Source organism: Rhamphochromis sp. 'chilingali', assembly GCF_963969265.1.
Source record: "Rhamphochromis sp. 'chilingali' genome assembly, chromosome: 12".
In the NCBI taxonomy this organism is placed as follows: Eukaryota; Metazoa; Chordata; class Actinopteri; order Cichliformes; family Cichlidae; genus Rhamphochromis; species Rhamphochromis sp. 'chilingali'.
Genome location: NC_137939.1, coordinates 3,848,788 through 3,872,795, shown reverse-complemented (window position 1 = coordinate 3,872,795; position 24,008 = coordinate 3,848,788). Strand labels below are relative to the sequence as shown.

Here is a 24,008-nt window from a genome sequence, read left to right as displayed (position 1 = left end):
CTAAAGTTTTCACTGACCCGGGGAAGCCGCACAAAAGCTAGCAAGCCACCGCTATTTTCCCACTGACGTACAAATACCGTTCTGCTTTTAGGCATGTTGTCATTTAAGAATATATTTTATTGTTTATTAATAAACAGCACACAGTGGTCCCGCTGTTCATCCGTCACTGCCTCTTTTTTCTTAATTTTCATTTTCTTTTTTTTGCACCGGACAGCATTGCATTCTGCAGCCTGATTGACAAATCTCCTGCGCTTGCCAAATTTATCATGTTTGGTTTTGATAACCATCACGTCCAATAGAAAAAACAGCACAAAAACACCCATAACTATGAGCCTCATTCGGAAATAGACACCTGCACCGCGAGGGAAAAAGGCGCACGAAAGTGGCAGGCAGATGAAGACAAACCGCGGCATATTAATACTTTTACGTTTTGCAATCTACAAAGGTTTGCACTTTGAGAATCAATTGTGAGAACTGTGACCAATGTTCATGTGTGTGTGTGGAAAACAGTGTATAAAGTGCGTGGCCAGGGGCTAGTTATTCTGAGAACCCCTGCTGCAATAAATGAGGGACCACTGTCTACTCTATGATTATTATATTCAACCTGTTAACATTTAATACTGTATTGATAGAACCAACTGATTCTGAAGCAGAGCATCCCCTGTTGCTTCTCCTGGCTCCCCAGTCCCTGAGCTCCTGCTGCTGCACCCACAGATATGTACAGCAAGCACTGATACCTTTTTAGTCGGTGGGATTGCCTGTGATCACCTTTACTAAATATCTACAACCAATCTGATTATATCCTGTTTTTGGTTTGTTTGTTTTTTTCAAGGTTGAAATTAAAATCTAGTAGCAGCCTTCTCATTTCTTTGTGTTTTGTGCTGTTTTACAGGCCCACAGGGGAGGACGGCTCCGAGGCAGATGAGGGACGGGTCCCAGGACGGTCCATCGGTGGTGGAGCTGGAGCCACACCAGTCTCCAATGGAGCATTTCCTCCTTAGCCTGGTTCCTGCTCTGGAGAGCAGCTGGTCCTTTTTATTCCTGTCTCTCTGTAAATACTTATATTTTATATATTTATGTTTAATGTATTTCTGTGTGAGAATTTTAATATTATTTCAAATAAATTTTTATAATGACTAATGTCTCAGTTCTACTACACAGCAAATGTTGGCACACGACTTGACACATGTAGAATTTATTTCATATTATACTAATGACAAAATATACTGATACAGTGGGATGCAGAAGTTTGGGCAACCTTGTTAATAGACATTATTTTCCTGTATAAATCGTTGGTTGTTACAATAAAAAAATGTCAGTTAAATATATCATACAGGAGACACACACAGTGATATTTGAGAAGTGAAAAGAAGTTTACTGGATTTACAAAAAGTGTGCAATAATTATTTAAACAAAATCAAGCAGGTGCATAAATTTGGGCACCACAAAAAAGAAATGAAATAAATATTTAGTGTATATCAATGTGTGTGTCTCCTATATGATATATGGGGTGCCTTTGTCTGGACGTGCTTCCCATCCAGAGCTGCACAGCACAGAGGGAAGTTCCAGCGCTCCTGGAGTCCCTCTGTGATGGACCGCCAGTCTCCAGGTGAAGGCACAGCCATGAAGTCGTCCACTAGACAGTCCCAGATGGCCGTCGCTGCCTGGGGGGTGATCTGGCTCACCGACTCTGTAACTGAACGCTTGGTGCTGAAGCAGTCCGCGGTGACAAGGAACCTGGACAAAATTTTTCAAAATCAGTATTATGTGTACTGCAGTTACAAAATACATTATTCAAATTCCAAAATACTTTGGTGATGTCAGATTTAAATCACAAAACTTAAATCTTACATAAAACATTTTGTAATTATAAGGATAATTACAAAATGTATATTAGATAATATCTAAAACAGTTGTGTTTTGTTTTAACTTTAATATATCATAATTTGATTGGTAGCAACTTTCACAACTACAGTGAGCCAATCACTCATAATTTCTAAACATGTCAATCAGGTAGGAATGAAGTAAGACATTAATAGAAATAAAGAGTTGTATGTTGACATGTAGCCCTTTCCTTGCTTAAATCATTAATATTTTTGAAAAATTAATCTGTGATAAGACAGCTTATCAAGATAGAACCATGTAACTAGAGATGAATCAAACTGTTCACAGTTTTATCTAACTCTGTTTTAATAAAGGCTGTGACCCCTGCTATAGAGTCTGACAGCTGCAGGGATTATATACAAATATTCAACTATCCCAGAATTAAACCAGGTCTAAATAAAAAGGAGTGAGTATCACTACAAGGTTAACTCAGTGGTCCTAATGCTACAGTTTGCTTTCAGTAAACACCGAGAGCATTCACTGTTAGCATAGCACATCCATGTTAGCAGTGTATAAATGGATGGTTTAGCATATATTAGCACAGGTGTCAATAAAGGACTACGTATTAAACACTTTTACTAACCTCACGCAGACGGACAGGCGCTCTGCAGGTGGGATTGAGCGCCTGTAGTCGGTGTCTAGGCGGGCGATTCTGGGACCGACGCGGGACAGCAGGTCCTCAAACTGGCCGAGTGAATGACGGTGATAGCGCTGGAATCGGCCGTCATCCAGGCGCAGCTCCTGGAGCAAGTGGTGAAACTCACCAAACTGCTCACGCCTCTGGAGGACCTGATGGACCCAGGTACGGCAAGGATGTCCTTTACGCCGCTACTCTGCTCTCCACAGTAAATAGAGAAGGGAGACTCTCTCTTCAAGCGCTAGCTCGACAGCTGCCATCTTGCAAAGATACCGGTCTTGCAAAACTTCCTCCCACATCCCTCCCACATTTCCGGTTCACGCGCGTTAAAATATGATATTTTGGGGCGCGATGGATTTTTCTTGGACACGCGTAGAGGTGCGAATGTGCACGCGTCAAGTTAGGGGCGTTTGGGGCTTTTTTCACGCGCCCATCCTGGTGTTTAGAAAAAATGCGTCTCAACTGGTCCGATACTCCTGACACATATGGGATCACTACAGGTTTTCGCTTGGGCAGCGGTTGTCCTTCTCTCCTGGATCGGCTGGAGCTTTCTTTAAGTGCCTTTCCAGCTTTGACAAAAGTCCAGCTGGGATAACCACATTTACTCAGGGCCTTCTTGATGTGCTGTTCTTCTGGGTGTAGCTCAGGTGGCAGAGCAGGTCAGCCACTAACCAGAAGGTCAGTGGTTCGATCCCAGGCTGCCTCCTATGCCAAATATCCTCCCGGTCAAGATACTAACCCCGTGTTTGCCTACTGGTGGTGGTCAGCACCCTAACACTAGGTGGCGCCAGTGTTCGGCAGCCTCACCTCTGTCAGTGCGCCTCAGGGCAGCTGTGGCTACAATGTAGCTTGCCGTCACCAGTGTGTGAATGTGTGTGTGAATGGGTGGATGACTGAATGTAGTGTAAAGCACTTTGGGGTCCTGAGTAAAGCGCTATACCAATACAATTTCTGCCTCCCTGGCCGCTGTGTCAGTGGGGATGGTGTTCGCTCTGTGTTGTAGCGTCCTGATGACACCCAGTTTGTGCTCCAGTGGATGATGAGAGTCAAACCTTAGATACTGATCCGTATGTGTAGGTTTACGGTAGACGTCAGCTTTTAGATGTCCCCCATTCCTGATGGAAATCTCACAGTCTAAGAAGGCTAACCTGCCACTTTTCATATCCTCCCTGGTGAATTTGATGTGTCGGTCCACCGAGTTAATGTGATCCGTGAAATGTAGTACGTCCTGAGATTTGATTTTCACCCAGGTGTCATCCACATATCTGAACCAATGGCTTGGTGGTGTTCCAGGGTAGGACAGCAAAGTCCTCTTTTCCACTTCTTCCATGTACAAATTGGCCACGATGGGTGAAACTGGGGAGCCCACGGCACACCCATGTTTCTGCCTGTAGAACTGACCCTTGTATGTGAAGTAGGTGGAATGAAGACACAGTTCCAAAAGCAAACACACTTGGTGGATGCTGAGAGTGGTCCTGTTGCTGAGGTTGGTGTCATCCTGTAATCTCTTACGGACTACCTCCAGCGCTTTCGTGACTGGGATGCAAGTGAAGAGAGATGTAACGTCGTACGAGACCATGGTTTCATATGCCTCCATAATGACATCTCTCACCTTCTCAACAAAATCCAAGGTTGTGGTGTTCAGAGCTGCCCACCAGCGGGTTGAGGATCGAAGCCAGAAACTTGGAGATGTTATAGGTTGTAAAGGTCCAGTTTTGTTTATTGATCTAAGCCTGAACAGCTACGCGTAGTGTCCAGTAGAGGGCTCTGTTGTTTAGTTAGCGGCAAGCTGCACTTCCAGCTCAGACCGGTTTTGTGGCGCACATTTCCCAGTAGGCAGCTCTCAATGAAGCGTGAAGCAGCGTGATACCGGACTCTAGCGAAACGAACAATTTGCAGCCCTTGGAATGCGGAGCGAGGTACATGTTTTAAGTTGTATTTCTTTGCTTAATTGATATTTTGTTGTATTTTCTGCTTTATTTGAGTTCATATTTGTAATAAGCGTCTAAGAAAATGTATTTTGTGTTTCTGTTTAGTTTTCACGGTGCATTGGCGCACCTGGCGCACTGTTAGATTCTGAATGAATCTCAAAGTAAAAATTACTGCACCCGTCGAGGCTCTCTCTATTTCTTCCTTGGTCCGGGGGACTGCTACATAGGTTACCGAGTTGATCATGCAGACGATCGGTCTTAAAGGTGCACCCTGTTTATGTATTTTCGGTAAACCATACAGACTTGGTGTAGACTCCCCTGGGTACAGCCTGTGGTATGAGGTCCGGTCAATAGCCTTGTCTTGTTCTAACTGCTTCAGACAGTCTATCACCCTCTTCCTGTAGCCACTTCCTGGGTCTCGTTTTAGGGGCTCGTAAGTATTTTCATCACTAAGTAGTGACAAAATCTTCTCATGATAGTCTTTCTGGTTTAGCAATACTGTGCACCGACCCTTGTCTGCCAGAAGGATGATAATGTTGTTGTCATCACTAAGTGATGTGAGTGCCTTCCTCTGCCTTCCTTTATGATCTGTCCAAACTGCATGTCAGATGGTCTGCTACCATCAGAAGCGCCCTAAGCCAGCACCACTCTGAGGTCAGATAAGGGGTGTCTGTGTCACACATTATCTGTCACTTTTGGAGATCAACAATCTGACATTCACATCCACTTCAAACTGTGATCAGCCACTGCGTAGAGCCCAGGTTTGTACTTCTTTTACGACCTTGTATATCGACTTCCCCTCCTTCAAAATGCAACACCAACGTCAATGTCTCTGTGGAGGAAATGTCTGGAGCAATGCGCCATCTCATCACCATTTTTCTAGCGATCCACCAGTAATTTCTTAGAATTCTTTGAGTTCATATCCTGAATGTAAAAAAAACGAGTGAACAGGACTACTTGGGCATAGAATCGACAATTTTCTGTTTCGAATGTAGTGAAAATTTCCTCCATCTTTCACCCTGCAAATGGCTAATTCTTACTAATGCTACATTTATTTTGTCCGTGGCACCTGTGGAGGTGCTTTATGGTTATGATCCTGGACGAGCCATTCATACAGTGAAAAATATTATTAAAAAAGGCCGATGGTATGCTTTGGAGCAGTGGAAGAGCTTTTGGTGGTTTATCACCCTGTCTCCTTGCCCACAGTGCTTTTTCAAATGGCCTGTTTGCCACACTGTTTCTGGTAATTCTTGTTGATCCCTGAGGTGGTTTCTCGTGTTATTTCTCACCTGTTCTTTGTGGTACTCATATTTTACTCATATTATCCAATCTGCTGGTAATCTTTCTGGGTCTGCTTGTGTTACCTCTGTTCTCAGTTCAGTTTTTGTTTTTACTTTTAGACAATATAATCAAACTATGGAGAGCTGATGGAGCATTTCCCAATCTACTTGTGAAAAGATGTAATTTGTGATTCAAATAAACATTTGACCTTTTCTCTGAACTCATTTCACATCTCTTCTTTGTAGTTTCTCTAAGCTAAAAAAGAGCAAGGTAAAAATGGTGGAGTGTAAAGCCATTTATACTGAGGTTCACACAGCAGCTAAGCAGAGTGGCTACAGGTATAGATTATTCTTTAGGTTTGACAGTCAAACTGAGATCATTGCTGCTTATACCGTTATATTCTATGAAATAAAGAGTAAAATTTGGTGATACTTTAACTGTTTAGCTACTAATTTGTCCAGTGAATCCTGAAATCCAAGTTATCAATCTGTGCGGTACAACTGAAACACATTTTTGCCTTTTTGGAAGCAAAAACTCAACAAAACTATATGTTTTGTTTTTATTGGGGTATCAAATCTTTCCCATTTTAAATCTGAAGTCACACCACTCACCGTTCAATCCCAATCGATTTCAATGTGTAAGCAAAGAGACTAGTTCGACTGCCTTAGATCAAAATAATAAGAATTGATTTAATTTAAGTTGCAGTTTCAGTGTATGCCTTTAATTTGTGATTACAGTGTCACATAACAATTCCAGACGGGCCTAATGTCTTACTGCAACCTCTGTCTGCTTTGATCAGAGGGGAAGCCAGAGGGGACAGCGACACAGAGGAAAATCTTTAATGATACATGTAGCTGCCACCTTAATCAGTCACAGCTAACACAGTGCTGACCAGAGCACCAGCATTTACAAGGTCAGTCAATTGCAAGTGATTGGCACTCACAGCATTTACCTTGAGACAGAGGAGGGTGGGGAGGGGATAAGCGGGATAAACAGAGTAAGATGTCACGGAAAAGAGACGGACTGACTGAGCTGTGTTGACAGGGAAACGGCGTGGTCGCTTACCTCTCTCCACTGTTTGGTCTCTACGCCCTGGGTGTACAACACAACCACTGAGAAGTGATGAAGAAGGATGAGATAGCAGCGAAGAGAGAGGAAAAATGCAAAACAGAAGAATACGTCACCAAACAATCTCAATCAAGAATCCTGCCTCTTCAAATTATGTTTGTTTTGTTCCTTCTTTGCTGACATTCATGATTAATTATCTTGCCACGCCCTGACAACATAATGAACTGCCAAGCTTGATGGTTCTAGGTATGCTGTCCACAATCAAAAAAGAAAATCAAGATAGAGAGCCCCTGAACACAGCGACACCCATGCAATCAAAACACAATTTCTTCATTGTGGGATTCTCCTGATTCCCATTAGATCTGGCGACTTTAAATGAAGCTGGGGCGGGTGAATACCACATGACCTGTCATATATACCGAGGTTCAGCTTCAGGCGAATACAAAACAGGGTGTCAGCGCTATTTTCCCAGTAGCTTATTTACACAAAGGGCTTTTACCTCCTCCCTATTATGTTAAATGTCTCCCCCTCCATTCTCTATCCTGCAGGGAGTATCAAAGAAAATGCCTTTATGGCGTTTCCCCATGTGTCTCACCAAAAGATAGATAAGATAAGATAACCTTTATTAGTCCCACACGTGGGAAATTTGTTTTGTCACAGCAGGAAGTGGACAGTGCAAAAGTTATGAGGCAAAAATTAGAATACAATAAGAATAAATACAGTACACAGCTGTACAGAATAGAATAAAATAATATACTATATACAGTAGAATAAAATAGAATAAAAATATACAATAAGATAAAAATAGAATACGAATGCTATATACAACTGAGTAAAAATACAACGATGCCAGAAAAGATTATTGCACTTAGTGTTATTGCACATGTGTGGATGTGTGTGTTTGTTCAGTTAAAGTCTTTGTTGTGGAGTCTGACAGCAGTGGGGAGGAAAGACCTGCGAAATCTCTCCGTCCCACACCGTGGGTGCCGCAGTCTCCCACTGAAGGAGCTGCTCAGTGCTGTCACAGTCTGCTGCATGGGGTGGGAGATGTTGTCCATCAGGGATGACAGCTTAGCCGCCGTTCTCCTGTCACTCACCACCTCCACTGGGTCCAGAGGGCATCCTAGAACAGAGCTGGCCCTTCGGATCACCCTGTTCAGTCTCTTCCTGTCCCCAGCAGAGATGCTGCCGCCCCAGCAGACCACACCATAAAAGATAGCAGAAGCCACCACAGAGTCATAGAAGGTCTTCAGGAGTGGGCCCTCCACCCCAAACGACCTGAGTCTCCGCAGCAGGTACAGCCTGCTCTGCCCTTTCCTGTAGAGGGCGTCTGAGTTATGAGTCCAGTCCAGTCTGTTGTTCAGATGAACACCAAGGTACCTGTAGCTGTCCACAGCCTCAATGTCCATACCCTGGATGTTCAGTGGTTGCAGTGGAGAATGCTTGTGCCTGCGGAAGTCTACCACCAGATCCTTGGTTTTACTGGCGTTGATCTGGAGGTAGTTCAGCTGGCACCAGTCCACAAAGTCTTGAGTCAGTCCTCTGTACTCCTTGTCGTCCCCATCAGTGATGAGGCCGACTATTGCAGAGTCATCAGAGAACTTCTGCAGGAAGCACTGGGTGGAATTGTGGGAGAAGTCTGCAGTGTAGATGGTGAATAGCCATTTGTATTCAAAGGCTGGCGTTTACACCCTGCATGCATTAAGGTACTTTAGCTCTCAGCAAGGAAAGGTTGTCACATTATTGTGCAAATGATATGCAGTTATTGAAGGAACACTTTGAAACAGCGCAGTAAACTGAATCAAAGTTAAGCTCAGCAAAAATAAAAAGTGAAGCTTTGTAAATGGAGACGAGGTGTCAGCGAACCATATTCTGAGCAAAATCTCCCGCAGGAAAATCTGAGCTGCAATTATCATCGTAAAAGCTGAGAACTTACAAGGGTCAGATTTGGAGAAAGTGTCTCGGTCCAACAGATTCCTGTAAGAGAAGAAAAGAGTTGCACATCAAAATGTGAAAACAGAGTCCTGCATGTGTGTGTGTATATGCAATTTCCGTTTAACTCATTCACTGCCATTGACGTCTATAGCCGTCAGTGGCAGTGAATGAGTCAATGGGTTTAACTCATTCACTGCCAATGGCTGGCAGTGAATGAGTTAAGACTGCAGGGCAACAGCTGTACACAATACACAAATGCTTCTTCTTTCATGCTGTGAAATCACTGAATGCCATATGCAAAGAGCTACAACATAATTGCACGGTAATTCAACAACCATACTCAACTTCACACAAACCACAACGCCCCGTGGGATATCATTTCCATGTGAGTACAATAAAGTGCAGTGGAAAGAGACAGTGGTAACAGGCAGAGGTGCCTTTCAAAGTATGGACACTACCTATAAAAGCAGCCTGCCTCTACAGTGCGCTCAGAAACTGCAAATCCTTTTAAGAATATGTAATCCTTAAATAAAAAAAATGCAGAAATGTGAGTATTAAACAACAACATTTTTTTAAAACACCTGAAGATAGAATAGCATACATTAAATGTCAGATTTCTTTTATTCGTGTAAGTTTAGTAGATAACTGTAAATCTAAAAATGATGCAAAAAAACAAGTGGCATAAAAAAAAAAGCTCAAGAAACAGATAAACAGTTCAAACTAGGCATATTTATGGCTGGGTAATGTATTTAATTGTACACTCAATCACAGATTTAACTTTCAAAGATTATTAAAATAAGATAATCAAGTTTCACAATAATTTGCTTCTTTTTGTCTCGTTTTAGAAATCCTGTTCATCTTCCCCTTCACAATTGTGCCTGCACCCATTCCTATAAAAAAAAGCCCTGGAGAGCAGGCATTTTTAGCTCAGCTCAAACCCGAAGGACAAAAAGACAGTCTTTGAGCAATGGGAGAGGATAAAACAGCTGCTCGGAAACATTTTGGCTCCAAGTAATCTGAAAAGTAGATGCGGACACAAAAAATTGTCAGGGCTCTGTGTGCGGGCAGGCGGAGAGGAGGATCCAAACGCAGGACTCGAACACTGAATAGTAACTCAAAAAAAACCCCTCAGCTTTATTTACTGGCAGAAAACAAAGCAAACTGAGCAACGGTACACGAAAGTACTGAACACAAAAACACACAGGTATAAGCCGAAGGTACGACACGACACCGAGCACGGGAAAACACAGGGCTTATATACACAGGGTGGTAATGAGGGAATGGGCAACAGGAGGGAGACACAGCTGGGAGAGATCAGGGCTGACGAGACAGGGGGAGCAAAGCTGCACACACTAACATAAGACAAGGACTTTCACAATAAAACAGGAAACATGAATCACTACTCAAGGACACAGACTCAACACAGAGAGGCAGACAGAAAATAATACATGGAACTCAAACAATACATGAGACAATAAATCCCGACCACGAATAAACAGAAAGATAGAATTCTAATAATAATGGACAAAGCACAAGAGGAACAAAACGATCATTCAAAAAATAAACCAAAACATAATAAACTCAAAATGCTGGGTCGAACCGACCCAGAACCGTGACAAGAATAATACAATTTGTGCTCAAAGTTCAAATAATGCCTGATGTTTTAAAAGTTAATAGATAATCAAGTTAAATAATCCAGATCTCAGCACTGACCAAAATAATCATGATCACAGCTTCTCTTTAGCACCCATGTACAAACCAATGAGCAGCCTTTATTGACACTGAGCACAGCACCCAGCTTTCCTCATATGTACATGGCAACGCAGAGGAGAGAGTGTGGCAATTAACAGGTTAGCAGCTCTGTCGCAGCAACAGAGTGAATGTAAGGTGTCCAAGTGACTCGGGCCAGGAACCAACAAGCTACAAAACAGACTACATATGAGAATTTATTTAACCATTCAAACCAATATCATTAGACTGAATGAGTCCATCACTATCTGGTGGCCTGTAGCATTTTGCACATGCTAAACTCTCTAAATAAAGCATTCACGCTTTCGTGAAAGATCTATCCAGTTTGCTAACACCGATCATCATCAGCTGGCACCTTTTCAAGCAGCCACGCACCCTGATTGGCTTATTGACTCAATCCACATAAGAGGCGCAATCAGCAATAATATTATTCATGTCATCCTTATTTTAAGCTAAAACCCTGAACATTTTCCCTTAATATGTTCCCTCTGTGCAAATTCTAATAAGGTAGGCATCACCTTTACAACATAAAGCAATGCTATCATCATTTACCATTTTAGATGGAAGACATGTTCCCAATGTTTTCAGGGATCTCATTAGCATATCTGTAAAGTGCAAAAGCTTGTGCCGCTAAATAACTTGATCGCAATTCAGAAAAGTCCTCTTCCCTTCAGGGGACAGCAGAATTTCAATGAATATAGATGAGGGTTCAGGACTGAATCCAAGCAGCAGGGCATCGTTCGTGTACATGTAATTCCCCATTCCTGGATACAAAATCTTCTGTGACAGGGAAACGTGGGGAAATGACAGATGCGGTGTTATTGGGTATTAGCCTTGGGCTGACCTGACTACAGTTGGACGATTGTCAGTGCAATTATCATTGGAAGTAACAAAGCCATCCATGACTAACCGCCTCTTTGTATCCACCTGTTACTGTCTGGCATCCATTACCCTCAAACAATTAGCTTGTCCATCACCTTATCCCTGCTCTCAGAGCAGACAAGAGTAGAAAACATGACATCCTCTTTTAGTTTTGCTCCATGTTCCTGTAGAGCACAAGCCTTCGTTTACCTGGCTAAACCTTAATTTGTTTTTGCAGAACATTTTTATTCCAGAAAGAAATGATTAGTATACAGATTTATACGCCTGTACAAATTAATCCAGGAGCTTAATGTGCGCATGGCCAGAGTTTGCGCATCAGTGCCGTAGGACGGGTATTAACATCTCAGATAATCCGTCTGCTTTCACTGAAGTAACGCTGCCTATTTCAAAAGTTAACTCCTTCTCTTTGCAAATCTCAGTGGGATAAGAGAAGATCATTATCCCGAAAGCCAATGTAGGAATAGTTTGTTGATGAAGATGAAGTTCATTGAAAGTAGGACAAAAGTAATTAGATACAGCTATTTTTCATTCACACCATTTCATGTATCCGCCTGCTTTCAGATCCCAGCGCTTTTGTGATCACTATGGCCATCTCATTTAAAAAACATGTAACGAAAACAGCAAACTCTCCTTTTTTCTCTATTGCTCTTGATCCCGTCACCTTCATTAAAACTTTGATTGCAATAATCTCTTCTTTCTTACTTAAGCTTTTCATATTTTAGTGCGCCTGGAGTAAGAGTCAGCAGTGCATTATTAGATGTTTAACAAGAATAAATTCAATTTCGCTGGAGAAAAAAGCAGAATATAATCTTAATAGCTTTCTTTTCTCTGCCTAATCATCCCTCACAAAGTGATGTTTGTTTATTCGGCAGTGAATTAAGCTCATAGTTATTGGTTATGCACACTTCAGTTGATAAATACAATAAGCCACAACCAGGAATTTCTGTAAACGCTGAATTAGCATCGGCCCAGAAATGCACGAGCTCTTAAATCAAATCTGCAAACTCTCTCTGCTGGTATAAATGTGTCAAAAGGCGCTGTAGTTGATAAATGGTTTCACTGAATGCCCAGTGTGAAGGAGATTTGACCTCTAAAGCATGGCTGGCTGCTGAACTCTAATTAAAAAAGAATATATTAGGAAAACGCTCCCTCTCAGTCAGATCCCTGGAGATATTTTAGCAACTCCATGGTCCAAGGGGCTGATTATTAAACTAAGAAATGTGGAATTTAATTCCCGTGCCCACAGTGCCTTATTGTCACCAGTCCCTTAAGTCTCCTCTGCTTCCTTAAAGTTGTCAAAGTCCTAATTGGCAAGTTGGAGAAATGGTATCTAATTCAGTGGAAAGTGGTTTAAAATTGTCCTGAATCTAACTGGCCAATGAGCTGCTGCCTCATTGGTTTTTACGAGGACATGACAAATGAGAGCCTGAAAGTCAAGTAAGACTGATTTACAGGAAGAAAACTCTCCATAATACATTAGAGACGGCGGAGAAAGCCGGGAGGTCAAACAGAAGGATGGTTTGCATTTCAAGTCTTCTCTGTCACTTCACTTTCTATTCTGCCTCATGGCTCTCTCTCTCTTTTGACAGACGACAGACCTCGCCTTTTCCATTACGGATCATGGGGTCCGTGGGACTATTTCCTGTCTAACATGCCCTTGAGCAGATGTAAAGGGTCAAAAGGTCAAAGAACAAAAAGGGGAACGTATATAGTGCTACAAAGAAGAGGAATCCCATTATGTACAGTGAAATATTCAGCTTTTCCTTAAGGGTAATTAATTTTTTATAGCGCAAAAATTATGTATAGCATACCATATAGCAAAGCTCATCAGATAGCATGCATACAAAGGAGAACCTTCTCTGAGATTTAAGCAGAAACAAAAATGAAAACACAGCAGATGAAAATGTATGTGTGGCTTTGTTTTGCTGCATTTTGTCTGTATTTGGAGTCACGATCAGCGATACAGGTTAATGTTGCTTTTGTCGAGAGCTCTAAAACCTCCCCTCTGTTACATTAGACACACAATCTGGTCTCCTTATTAGTGAAACGCACATCTGCTGTCTTTCACTGTGATGGCACCAGGTGTCTTCTTTTCCTCCATCTTTTTAATTATTCAGTTTCTGCCTCGAATCTCTCCAGGTCGACAGTACCTGCAGCAGAGCACTCCCTGGGCAGCCATCTCACAGGCAGTGACAGGATCTCAGTCATAAACCTGCTCTTCTGCTCGTGTAATAAATGAGAAAGCACATACGCTGCAAATCCCTGTATCAGGTTGGCTTTTGCCATGTTGCTAATGTCCGATCTGGGAATAATAACGTTGCTAATTGCATACTGTGACAGCCCAGGGTTTGTGCAGAGAAAGATTCCTTTTACAAGAAGGGGAGGGAAATACAGACTGATATTATAGGGCTTATAACTCTTGGCAAAGCTCTTTGCACTGAGTCTAGTGTGAACTTGCGGCAATCCAAAAAAAGCACCAAGCTGCAGGCATACACTATCCAAATCAGCTACAAAATGGCAATATAAAGCACTCTGAATTGTACTCTAGGCACCACACTGGGCACAGTAAAGAATCAGCTCATGCATATTTTGGCAACTGATCATTTAAACAGAGAGAAGACACTCTGCATGCATTCTGCCAAGTGTGGAGTGAAAAGAAAAGTGATGATGATCATTTACAAAGAAATGATATCACTAATTGAGGTTAGTGAAGCATCAGAGAGCTGCGAGCGCACCTTATAGTGTGGAAATAGAGAACTGTGGCTGCGTAATTGGTGGTGGACACATGTTGAGCATCAATAGCTGAAAGCAACACACAGCAGGTGGGTGGTGGTAAACCGTAATGAGCATGAAATAAGAAACACTAACTAATGCCGGGAGAAAAAAAGACGTAAGACCAACTTGTGACACACGCCTATGCACTCAAACACACACTAATTGACTGGGTTGGAAACAAGTGTTCCATGTTTCTCAACAAATATCTTCCTCTATTTAATTTTATGAGATAAACGCTGTAATAAGCATGTCCATATTAGAGCCCGAACAGCATAGGGTTTAAAGACCAGTACCCACCGATACAGCACACAATATATTTTTACTTTCAGACACAAAAAACGTTTATTGCGAGTAGTTATTTGCCTGTTTATGCTCTGCCTAACTGCGCTCGGATCAGCTAATGGTTAAGTTGCCGACTGCCCTCTGGTGGACGCTGTGCGATGACAACAGTCGGAAGATGGTTGAAGGGTGTTTCTCCCAACTGTTCCTTACTTTTATTTTTCATTTATCAGCTGTTGTAAATGTTTATGCTGATAGTTCAGCAAACTGCTAATACTGTATATGGCCCTAACAAAAAGACAAAAGGTCGCGCTACAGACTTCAAGATTTATTTACTGGGAGTGGCCAGAATGGACAGGAATAGAAGTGAGTACATCAGAGGGACAGCTCAGGTTGAGCAGCTTGAAGACAAAGCTGAAGAGACGAAGCTGAGATGGGTACTTTGGACATCAGCACAAGAGGGATAGCGGATATACTGAGCAAAGGGTGTTGAATATGAAGCTGCTGGGCAGGAGGAAAAGAGGAAAACCTCTGAAGAGATTCATGTGTGTAGTGAAGGAGGACACAGATGGTTGGTGTGACAAGAGGATACTAGTGAAATGGGTGAGATGGAGGGAGATGATTCGCTGTGTTGACTGCTAAAAAGAGCAACGAAAGAAGGCAAAGAAATAGAAGAAAAGCCCTGATGGGCTCGACCCTGTATAGCAAACCTTTCATTATTTTAACAGTCTCATCTCTGTAAGTCAACTTTTTCATCCAATCCACACTTATTCCTGTTTTTATGACATCACTGTTCATAAATGTGGCCGGTTGCTTGAAGGAAGCCAGGATCCCCATTCTTATTCCCAACGAAATCTTTCTTTCTACCTAAACTCTGATTCATTAGTTGCCTCTCCACCTGGGGAAGAAAAGCAGTCAATAGCACAGCGGCAGATCTATTTAAACAAATCAGAGATGTGTGCGCTGGCCCATATCCAAGGTTTCAAGGCATTCAAGACTTTATAAATTGAAATTTTAAACATCTTTTAACAATTGATTTTTTTGTTACTTTGTTGTAGAACTTTTTACTTCCTATGGCTTTAACCTGGGTTCAGCTTACTCAATCTGCTTAAAAACTACAACCTTACATGCTCCATTTGAAAGCTTCTAACATAGAAAAACCCATTTCAGTGAAAATTTGACTGAATTCCTCCACAAGCTTATAATCATTTGCTTGGTAGCGTGTAAAAATTTGACTGATAATCCATTTCCCAATAGAGAATACTAAATATATTTGTAATTTTAAAAAAAAAGAAACACGCACAGAATTATGCATAGCTACCAAAAGCACACATTCTCACACATGTTGGCTGAAATGTCCCTTATGGCTACTGGATAACATGTCCACTCTAATGCAGAAACAGAAAAAATCCTCAGAGACGACAATAAGCTGACACTGAGTAGCTCGTTTAGCCCTTCAGCTAAGACTGCCAACGAGTGAAAGACCTTCAACATATGCAACGCAGTGTGGAGAAATCTTCACCGAGTAACCTGTCACACTTTGTGCAAATCTGCCACCAGCTCTCATTTTCCAGACACGCTGTGATATTAGGTCAAATACGCCCTCACGACAAATCCTCCAACATACTCTGCTGACCCTTAAGTTTTTCGGAAAATAGTGACAAAAGCAGCTTGATATTTCTGAGCCACTGGGGACTGCTTTGATCTCTTATTGCTACAACACACTCTTGACTTCCCCTGTCATTCCAATCAACACTTTCACATGAGGCAGGCAACATGCAGAGTGTTATAAACCTCTGGCATGGCACTGCAGTTGCGCTTCCATGGGATCCCCCTCTGCTGTCATACATCCCAAATGAGAATATATTAATAACACCGACACCACCACAAGCCAAGTGTCTGGGATCCAAATTCATTTTCACTATGTCAGGGGTTCATGCATAATTATCCGCTTCATCGGCCTGTGAGACTCGTCTGCTGCAATGTAACATCCACAAAAATGGGGAGTAAAAAAAAAAATTAAAATCTGCCTCCTCTTGGCACCCTGGTGTCGTTTAGCCTTGATCACCAAAACAGATGTGACACATCATCCACAAACACAAGCCATCCAGTGAGATAAAAGCTGCAAGCTTGCCTCAGGTCAGTCTTAACCCAGATCACAATATGAAAAGCACAAGGAAAACGCTGCAAATTGAAATTTCTCTCTTACTCAGAGAGATCTTTTATTAATATTTTATGTTCTTACACAATGCAAACTGGTTCAGTTCAAACTTGCTGCCTGCCAGAGCAAAACAAAAGCATTTTTCAACCAGAAAAACCAGGTCACAGCTTTTACTAAATGGGTATCCAAGACTGAGTGAGAGTAGCAGCTATAAGAGCTATTAACATAACAACAGCAGCGAAGTTACACACCATGCCAACACATTCAAATAAACAAACGGTTGGTTACACAGCTCGAGTCCAAATTGCTCTGCTCGAGCAGTAGCTCTTGCTGCATCGAGCAGTGACACCAAACATCCTAATCGTCCTGATGATTTCATTACGCCTTCCCCTCTGCCGCAATGATTGTCTCGGGAAGAGACCGGATCCAGAGACAAGCCTCAAGTCTTCAGACTGACCTCGCGGGGACAGCAATCAGTGGCCCTGTGCGCCAGGGGAACCCCTCCTGCACAGGTTTGCCGCAAGACTGCTGGAAGTCATGTGGTCCCTGTGTGTTTCAACAGGTAATGAATCCCTCGGGTGATGAGTGGCACGGATGAGTTACCCCCCCTCCCTCCAGCTATGGAATGCATCGATTGAAGGCATTGCTACTCTAACGAATCTATGACAGCAAATGAATGGTTACAGGGAGGCACTAAAGCAACAGCAGGGAACAGAAGGGGATGGACGAGCTTGTAGTGTCTTTGTCTTTGTGAAATAGGTGAAGGGGGCTGATAAAGTTTGTGTTCAAGCTGTCAGGTGGGAGGTGGAGCACAGTGGAAAGGGAAGGCAGCTCTGTCACCCAGTTTTACTTGTAATCACCTACCTGGGTGTGCTTTGACAAGCCGAAGAGGAGCAGTAAATTTCTAAAATTGGCCTATGTTGGCAAATGGCAAGGAAATAAATAATAAACATTTGTCCTTCTGCTTGCTGGTGCCATTGGTCTATTGTGCTAAAACAATCAGAAAAAGGAGTTTACACCTCTGAAACAGCCACATGAAAGCCCTCATTCGTGCAACTTTGTTACACAACTTGCTTTCATATAAGCATAACAAACGAAGCCAAATGTTCAGTTTATAGCAAGAAACTTTTGATTAAGTATTTTAAAAAATGACCTTGATACCACTCTAGCATCCTTGCTGTTTCCATATCCCGCCTTGAAAACACACGCATGTGAACAGTGCGCAGTAAATCACAAGTGCATATTTTTTTTGTTTTAACAAAATAGTTTTATTATTCAGTCATTTCTAACTATATAAAAAAATGCGATGCCAAAAAAGTAATCATTCAGAAGCAGGATCCCCACCACCACCCCTCCGTCGCTGTGTTCTGATAAGGGTTATAAACCTTTGTCAGGCTTGTCAAGCTTATCAGAATGATTCCCCTCCCTTGTTACAGTCACATAAGCGTAAAGGGTAAACACAACATTTACAAATCATTACTGGATTTATATGCACATTCTGATGAGCAAACGAGAAACTGGGGGTAAAAAATCTTCCTTAAATAAAGTTCAGCGTGTCAAGCCTTTAGCGGCTCTTCGGAAGGGGGGGGGGGGATTTTATTTGCTTTTTTTGTCTGTGTGCAAATTTCTTCCAGCATTCATTCCTAAAAGTGGAACCACAAAGTTAAAGCCCCAGTTTCCCTAAAGTCATTGTACATGGAAACTCTGAGACAGCCTGCTAAGCTGAGATATAGAGAGGGCACATTCTGCAGTCCACGAGGATTCACATTTACTCCTTTGCTCATAATTAAAGCAAACCACACGAACAACTTAAAAAACATTCACCAGAGCTGCTTTAATATTAGCTAATCAACACATTTATTACTGCCACATAAGACTTGGAGGGGTCAACTTGTAAAAAACACCAGGGGACAACTGGTCCTAATCCAGTAAAATGTATTCACTTGACTGTGTTTGATAAAAGGCAGATGTAGGAAAAGAGGCTACTTGAGTTTGAAGAGCCATCTTATCACTGAGTTAGAGTGCAGTCCTCGCAGCTAAGAAGCAGATGCTCGGGGTATGGCTCACTGGTTGACCTGTGAGCAAAGCCAATCAGAGCCATAGACAGGGAACAATGTGCTATCACGGTGATATGCACTTGTTTTGATAAGCGGTTGTCTGCCTGAGTCCCTCTAGTTTGTCAGACGGGCTTGCTGCAATATTGGCAGAGGGTTATGAGAATGCCTGTAGGGCTGCACGGCACAGTTCAATTCCATGTGCGCTGCAATCTCAGAGCTCTCAGGCTTGCTAAATCAATTACACAGAGTTGTGGAGCCCGGGCTTCTCCCCTCATATAACACCAATTGTTTCTGTTTGCTTGCACTGGATAGATAAAATATACACTTCCTGATAAGTGGATAGAATAGCTGCGTGCATTGGTGTGTATTCTGCATGAGTTCAACTTTTGAGATGTCCACTGAAGCAGCTGTCAGAGGTCAGACTGCAGCAATCCCCGCAAGTCACAAAGAAGAACAGACAGCAACTGAAGCCTTTGCATCTAAAGCAGACGATGCTTCAAGGCCCCAGTGAAAAAAGGAATAAATTTTCCTTCTCCATCAAACTGAGTCCAAGAGCTAGTGTTTGGAGAGAAATTAATGACAAGGGCGCTGCAGATCAGAGCCTGGGGGCATCAACATCTGTTGATGCCTGGGGTCTGCAGGGAAAAAACAACAGCGTGCTCCAAGAGGGAAGCAACACAAGTCCAGCTGCTACTCGTACCAAACGCCCCACACTGGATAAAACCCACCCTAAGCTCCATGTCTGCCTCAAACGCAATCTTCCCACACACTCGAATTTACCACAATTTTACACAGTTGACTATTTTTGTTGCATAAACAAGGGCTACAGCAGAATGCTCCCACGGGGCTTCATGCGGCTCATCATCCTCAAACAAAAATCAATCATCATCTCCTCACCTGTCCGCCCAATAAAGGTCAGCTGACACGTTTTTGAAATCTGGCTAATTAATATCCAGAATGTCACAAAAGGTCAGCTACATGCTAACGGCTTTGTTGGTTTTGTTAAGCTGTTTGTTGAACTCGCAAAGGTAAGATTACAAAGCTTATTTAAAATTAAAAATCACAGTTTTAAACAAGATCGACAGTCAATTCTCCTTCCGGGCAACTCACTGAGTAAATATTGCAGACGAGGGAAGAAAACAATGGCAGCGGGGTGTTTGGCTGATAAATCTCTCCCTTGTGGTTTTATTTACTTCATTTACATGCACATAACGATGCATGTAGCCGGGAGGTGAAAAGAGCTAAATACTGTGAAACAGGGCAACATGAGAGCTGGAGGGAGGCCATTGAAACACAGATTCACATCACATTTTATGAGCAGCTCTCATTGAAATTGCACCTCCTGCACGCTTAGGCTCTCATATGTCTCAGCATCATACTGTGCGTATACCTGCAACCAGCGCTGCCCCACCCTACCCAGTCGAGCAGGCTCCTGTCACATCCGTGGTATTTTTCCCGCTGCATCTACTTTGGGATTCAGCTGAAGGCTGCTGGGAGGAAAAAACTGTTTAGTGTTCATCTTTACGTCTCGGTGACAAACTACAGTCGTTTCGGGGGAGCCTGACAAGCAGTTGCAGAGGCTGACACATGACACGCTGCCTCGGGGGAAACCTCTCGGGCACGCCAATAATAACTCCACGTCGCTCGGCATCTCCCGAGGCACGCGACTGGGCGCGTGCACAGCACACAGCGTCGTACCCGACCTGATTTATGGAAATAAGACACCAAAGTGCAAATCTTAGGGCGGAATATGCGTAAAGTTTGCATCGCTCTGGTTTCTATCACAGCATCTTTTGCTCACTGTAACCGGGGGAGGACATCACTGCAGTTCTAATTAGTCGCTGGGTGAATTTCTAATGATATATTTTTTTAACTGCTTAAAAATAATTTTTGCTTGTGGGTTTATTGGTGGGCTGGAAAGTTTTTTGTTGTTTAGCATGTTTATACTTCTTTTTAATGGGGAAATATTAAGCAGGGTTATTAAAAAAAACAATAAATAACAAAGTAAAAACATCAAAAAGGTAAATGACGCCTTAAAATGAAAATAAAATGAAAAAATTACCAATTTAAGTGCTTCTCACAAAAAAATGTAGCCAAAAGACGCGCTAAGCTTCCCAAACCTGACGCAGACGGGGCAGCATCAGCACCCCGATGGACTCACCTGCAGGACACGGTTATCTCCACTTTGGTGGCCGGGATGCTTCCGCTGATGGGGTCGAAGTCGCGGACCGTTGCCGTGGCCTCCACTTTGTCCATAACGTCTCCCTCCATGCGTGCTGGAGACCCGGGCCAGCTCCACTGGCCGCCTGAGCCCCTTTGAACCTGGAGAGCCGAGGGTGGAGAGCCGGAGCGCGGCGGACGGGCGAGCGAGCGGGAGAGAACACGGTCCACACAAACCTCCAAAGTGCTGTCCGTCGGACGGGCAACAGCATGGAAAGTTTAATCGGGGGCTGCAGCGGTGAAGCGATTAATCTGGCTGGTGGGGGGGGTCACGTGCCCGGGACGCCTCAGCGCCAAACTCCGCGGTTTTCCAGGCAAAGACTGAGCTCTTCTGCCAGAGGAGCTTTGAAAAGTAAAAGACGTGAACTCCTCCCCTCCCGTCTGCATTCTCCTACACGCGGGGCTGCGACTACACTCTCACTCGTTGCAGATTCGAGCTGTAGATAGGTGGCGGACGCCTTTTATTCTGGTCCAGATTGCTTTTTAAATCGAGTTACAGAAAATAAATAAGCACCGGAGGGCGCAAATAGCCTCGAATTCTATAGTATATATATATTGTGAAATTTCCCTTTTGTTTCGGTTGTTTGGCTGTTCTAAAAATTAAACCCCTGCTTGAAAATTAAACCCAAAGTAAAATGTTCAAAGACAAGTGTTAAAAGGACACGGGTCCCTTCAGAGATACCAGCTTTTATTTCTCATTGGAAGGCTGTTTGTTGCTCCTTCAGCATCTGGACAGCTCCTCAAACTCCTGCGGCTTCAATCACAGCCTCTTTCCTCATTTATCTTCATAAAAACAATTACAGTTTCGTTTTTTTTTCCTCCACACCTACAGAATATTCTTCTTCAGGAGTGTGCATGGGAGGCTGTGCTCTCAGGGGAGCTCCATTTGCATTTCATCATTATTCCTGATTGAACAACAAGAGGAAACCAGGAGAAATGCAACCTGTCAAAAGCTCAGTTCAAAGGTAGACTTCTGTGTATGTGTGCATGGTTGTGCAGATCTATGGGGGAGTTATGTCACAGTAATCAGTGATAAAAAAAAAAAAAAGACTCCCTGCTCTCATACAAAAACTGCAAATTAAACTGCACATTTGCTACACAATGAAATGCCCACACGTGTACAAACTATAGCTATTTCAGCCATAGAGTCTGTATGTGGTCCATGCTATAGGCCATCCGTCATTGTGAGAGATCTACAAACAGTGGTAAGGCACCACTATTGCTACAGACTTGAGCTGATTGGGCGATGAGTGCTGCATATTTCGGACAAAGCACCACCAGAGCACAGATTCATCATTATTCATGTTCATTGTGTAATTAGGCTCCACAGTGGCCTTTGGTTGGCTGATTTCAAGCTCCCTTCTGAGCTCAGCTCCCTGCCACCTGCTGCGAGGCTCTCCTCTGATTCTGCCCGCAGCCACCCCATTTCCTATAGCTCTGGCAGGAGTGCAATTACAACTGTGTGAACCCTCTCAGCAGGGAGTGGGGAGTGTGTGTGTGTGTGTGTGTGTGTGTGTGTGTGTGTGTGTGTGTGTGTGTGTGTGTGTGTGTGTGTGTGTGTGTGTGTGTGTGTGTGTTAGAGACAGCAGTGGCACCACCCACACCTGCTCTGCATCTGAGCATCAGCAGGCCAGCTCCAGCAGCACTGGTGAAACCGACACCAACAAGAACAAAAGGCTACAAGTTACTCTGTTTTTCATTTTTGCATTTTTATTTTGTGCAGCATAAAATAACTCGAGATAATGGCGACAGTGCAGCGATCATTTTGCTTCACATCATTTCCCTGATATCTCTACTTTTCAGACACTAACAGTATTTCAAATATTTACTCAAATATAGTCATACTAGTCAACATGCACATCTATGTAGATCTATTGCAACCAAGTGGAACATTAAACAACAGTTTTAATGTTAACTGCTGATTCTACCATCTACTGTACTGCACAATAGTTTTGGTTTAGTCATAGTGACTGTATAGTCATTGATTTCGCCTGACATGTGCTAATCAACATAGATACCTAAGCAGCCAATCACATGGCAGCAAATCAGTGCAATTAAGTATCTAGACATGGTCAAGAAGACATGGCACATCAGCTTGGCATGGTTGTCTACTTTGCCGCTCCTGTCAGCTAAGAACAGGAAACTGAGGCTCACCAAAATGAAAGAATACTGGAGAAATGTTGACTGGTCTGATAAGTCTTCGTTGTGCTGCAACATTCCGATGGTAGTGTCAGAAACTGCCATTAAAGTGTTCATCCTGCCCGTCCAGAGGTTCAGGCTGGCAGTGGTGGTGTAATAGTGTGGGGATATGTTTTTGCCACACTCTGGGCCGCTTAATACCAACTAAGAACTTAAAACAAACAACAGAATTAGAATGTATAGAACAGAGTTTGAATGAAAGCAACAGAATTCTAAAACAAACAATAGAATTTGAAGAAAAAGAGTAGAATTAGAATGAAAACAAAAGCATTTGAATGAAAACAACGGAATTTCAATGAAAAGAACGGAATTAGAATGAACAGAACAAAGTTTGAATCAAAACAATGAAATTTGAATGAAAACAACAGAATTTGAATGAAAACAATGGAAGTTTAAATGTCATAATCTACCTGAGTATTGTTGCTGACCATGTCCAATCCTTTATGGCCACAGTGAACACATCTTCTGATGGCTGCTTCAAACATGTCACGAAGTTCAAATCATCTCAAACTTGTTTCTTGAACACAACAGTGAGTTTACTCTACTCAAATAGCCATCACAGTCACCAGATCTCAATCCAATAGAGCATCTTTGGGGATGTGTTGGAACGGGAGGTTCACCTTATGGATGTGCACTCAATAAATATGCAGCAACTCTGTAACGCTATCATGTAAATCTGTTACCGAAATCTCTGAGGAATGATTCCAACACCTTTTTGAATCTATGCCATCTAGTATTGGTTAGAAAGCTTTCCAGCGTTTGAATTGTTTGTGCATCCTTATCGTTATTAAGTTATTGTTCCACTATTCAGTTTAATACTAGCTTTTGCCTGTAATGGAGATAAAAATCAACCTTTAAATCCACTATTCTTACAAATGTCCTTCTCTGCTCCTCTTTTTCAATCAAGCGGCCAAAAACAACAGTTCATGCAGTGGTCATATGACACTGTA

General features: G+C 42.7%; 2 protein-coding genes and 1 long non-coding RNA gene across 4 annotated transcripts in view; 1 reads left to right on the top strand and 2 right to left on the bottom strand.

Moving 5' to 3' along the window:
- cpne5a (copine Va) overlaps nt 1-21,097 on the bottom strand; it is an 83,000-nt gene extending 61,903 nt beyond the window's left edge. For both annotated transcript variants that reach the window (XM_080899774.1, XM_080899775.1), the window contains exons 1-3: nt 20,801-21,097; nt 8,738-8,778; nt 6,799-6,845 (exon numbers count right to left, since the gene is read on the bottom strand). In XM_080899774.1, coding sequence (XP_080755900.1) covers nt 6,799-6,845; nt 8,738-8,778; nt 20,801-20,910 — 198 coding nt within the window. In that variant the 5' untranslated portion in view covers nt 20,911-21,097. The remainder of the gene's footprint in view (nt 1-6,798; nt 6,846-8,737; nt 8,779-20,800) is intronic.
- LOC308407865 lies at nt 1,180-3,165 on the bottom strand. Its single transcript, XR_013973736.1, has 2 exons — nt 2,468-3,165; nt 1,180-1,737 (listed from the first exon to the last, which is right to left on the bottom strand). It is a non-coding gene; the product is annotated as an uncharacterized lncRNA (long non-coding RNA).
- The window catches only part of lhfpl5b (LHFPL tetraspan subfamily member 5b), a 47,602-nt gene continuing 27,714 nt past the window's right edge, over nt 4,121-24,008 (top strand). The window contains exon 1 of the mRNA XM_080899788.1: nt 4,121-4,440. The gene's annotated coding sequence lies outside the window, so the exon portion shown is untranslated. The remainder of the gene's footprint in view (nt 4,441-24,008) is intronic.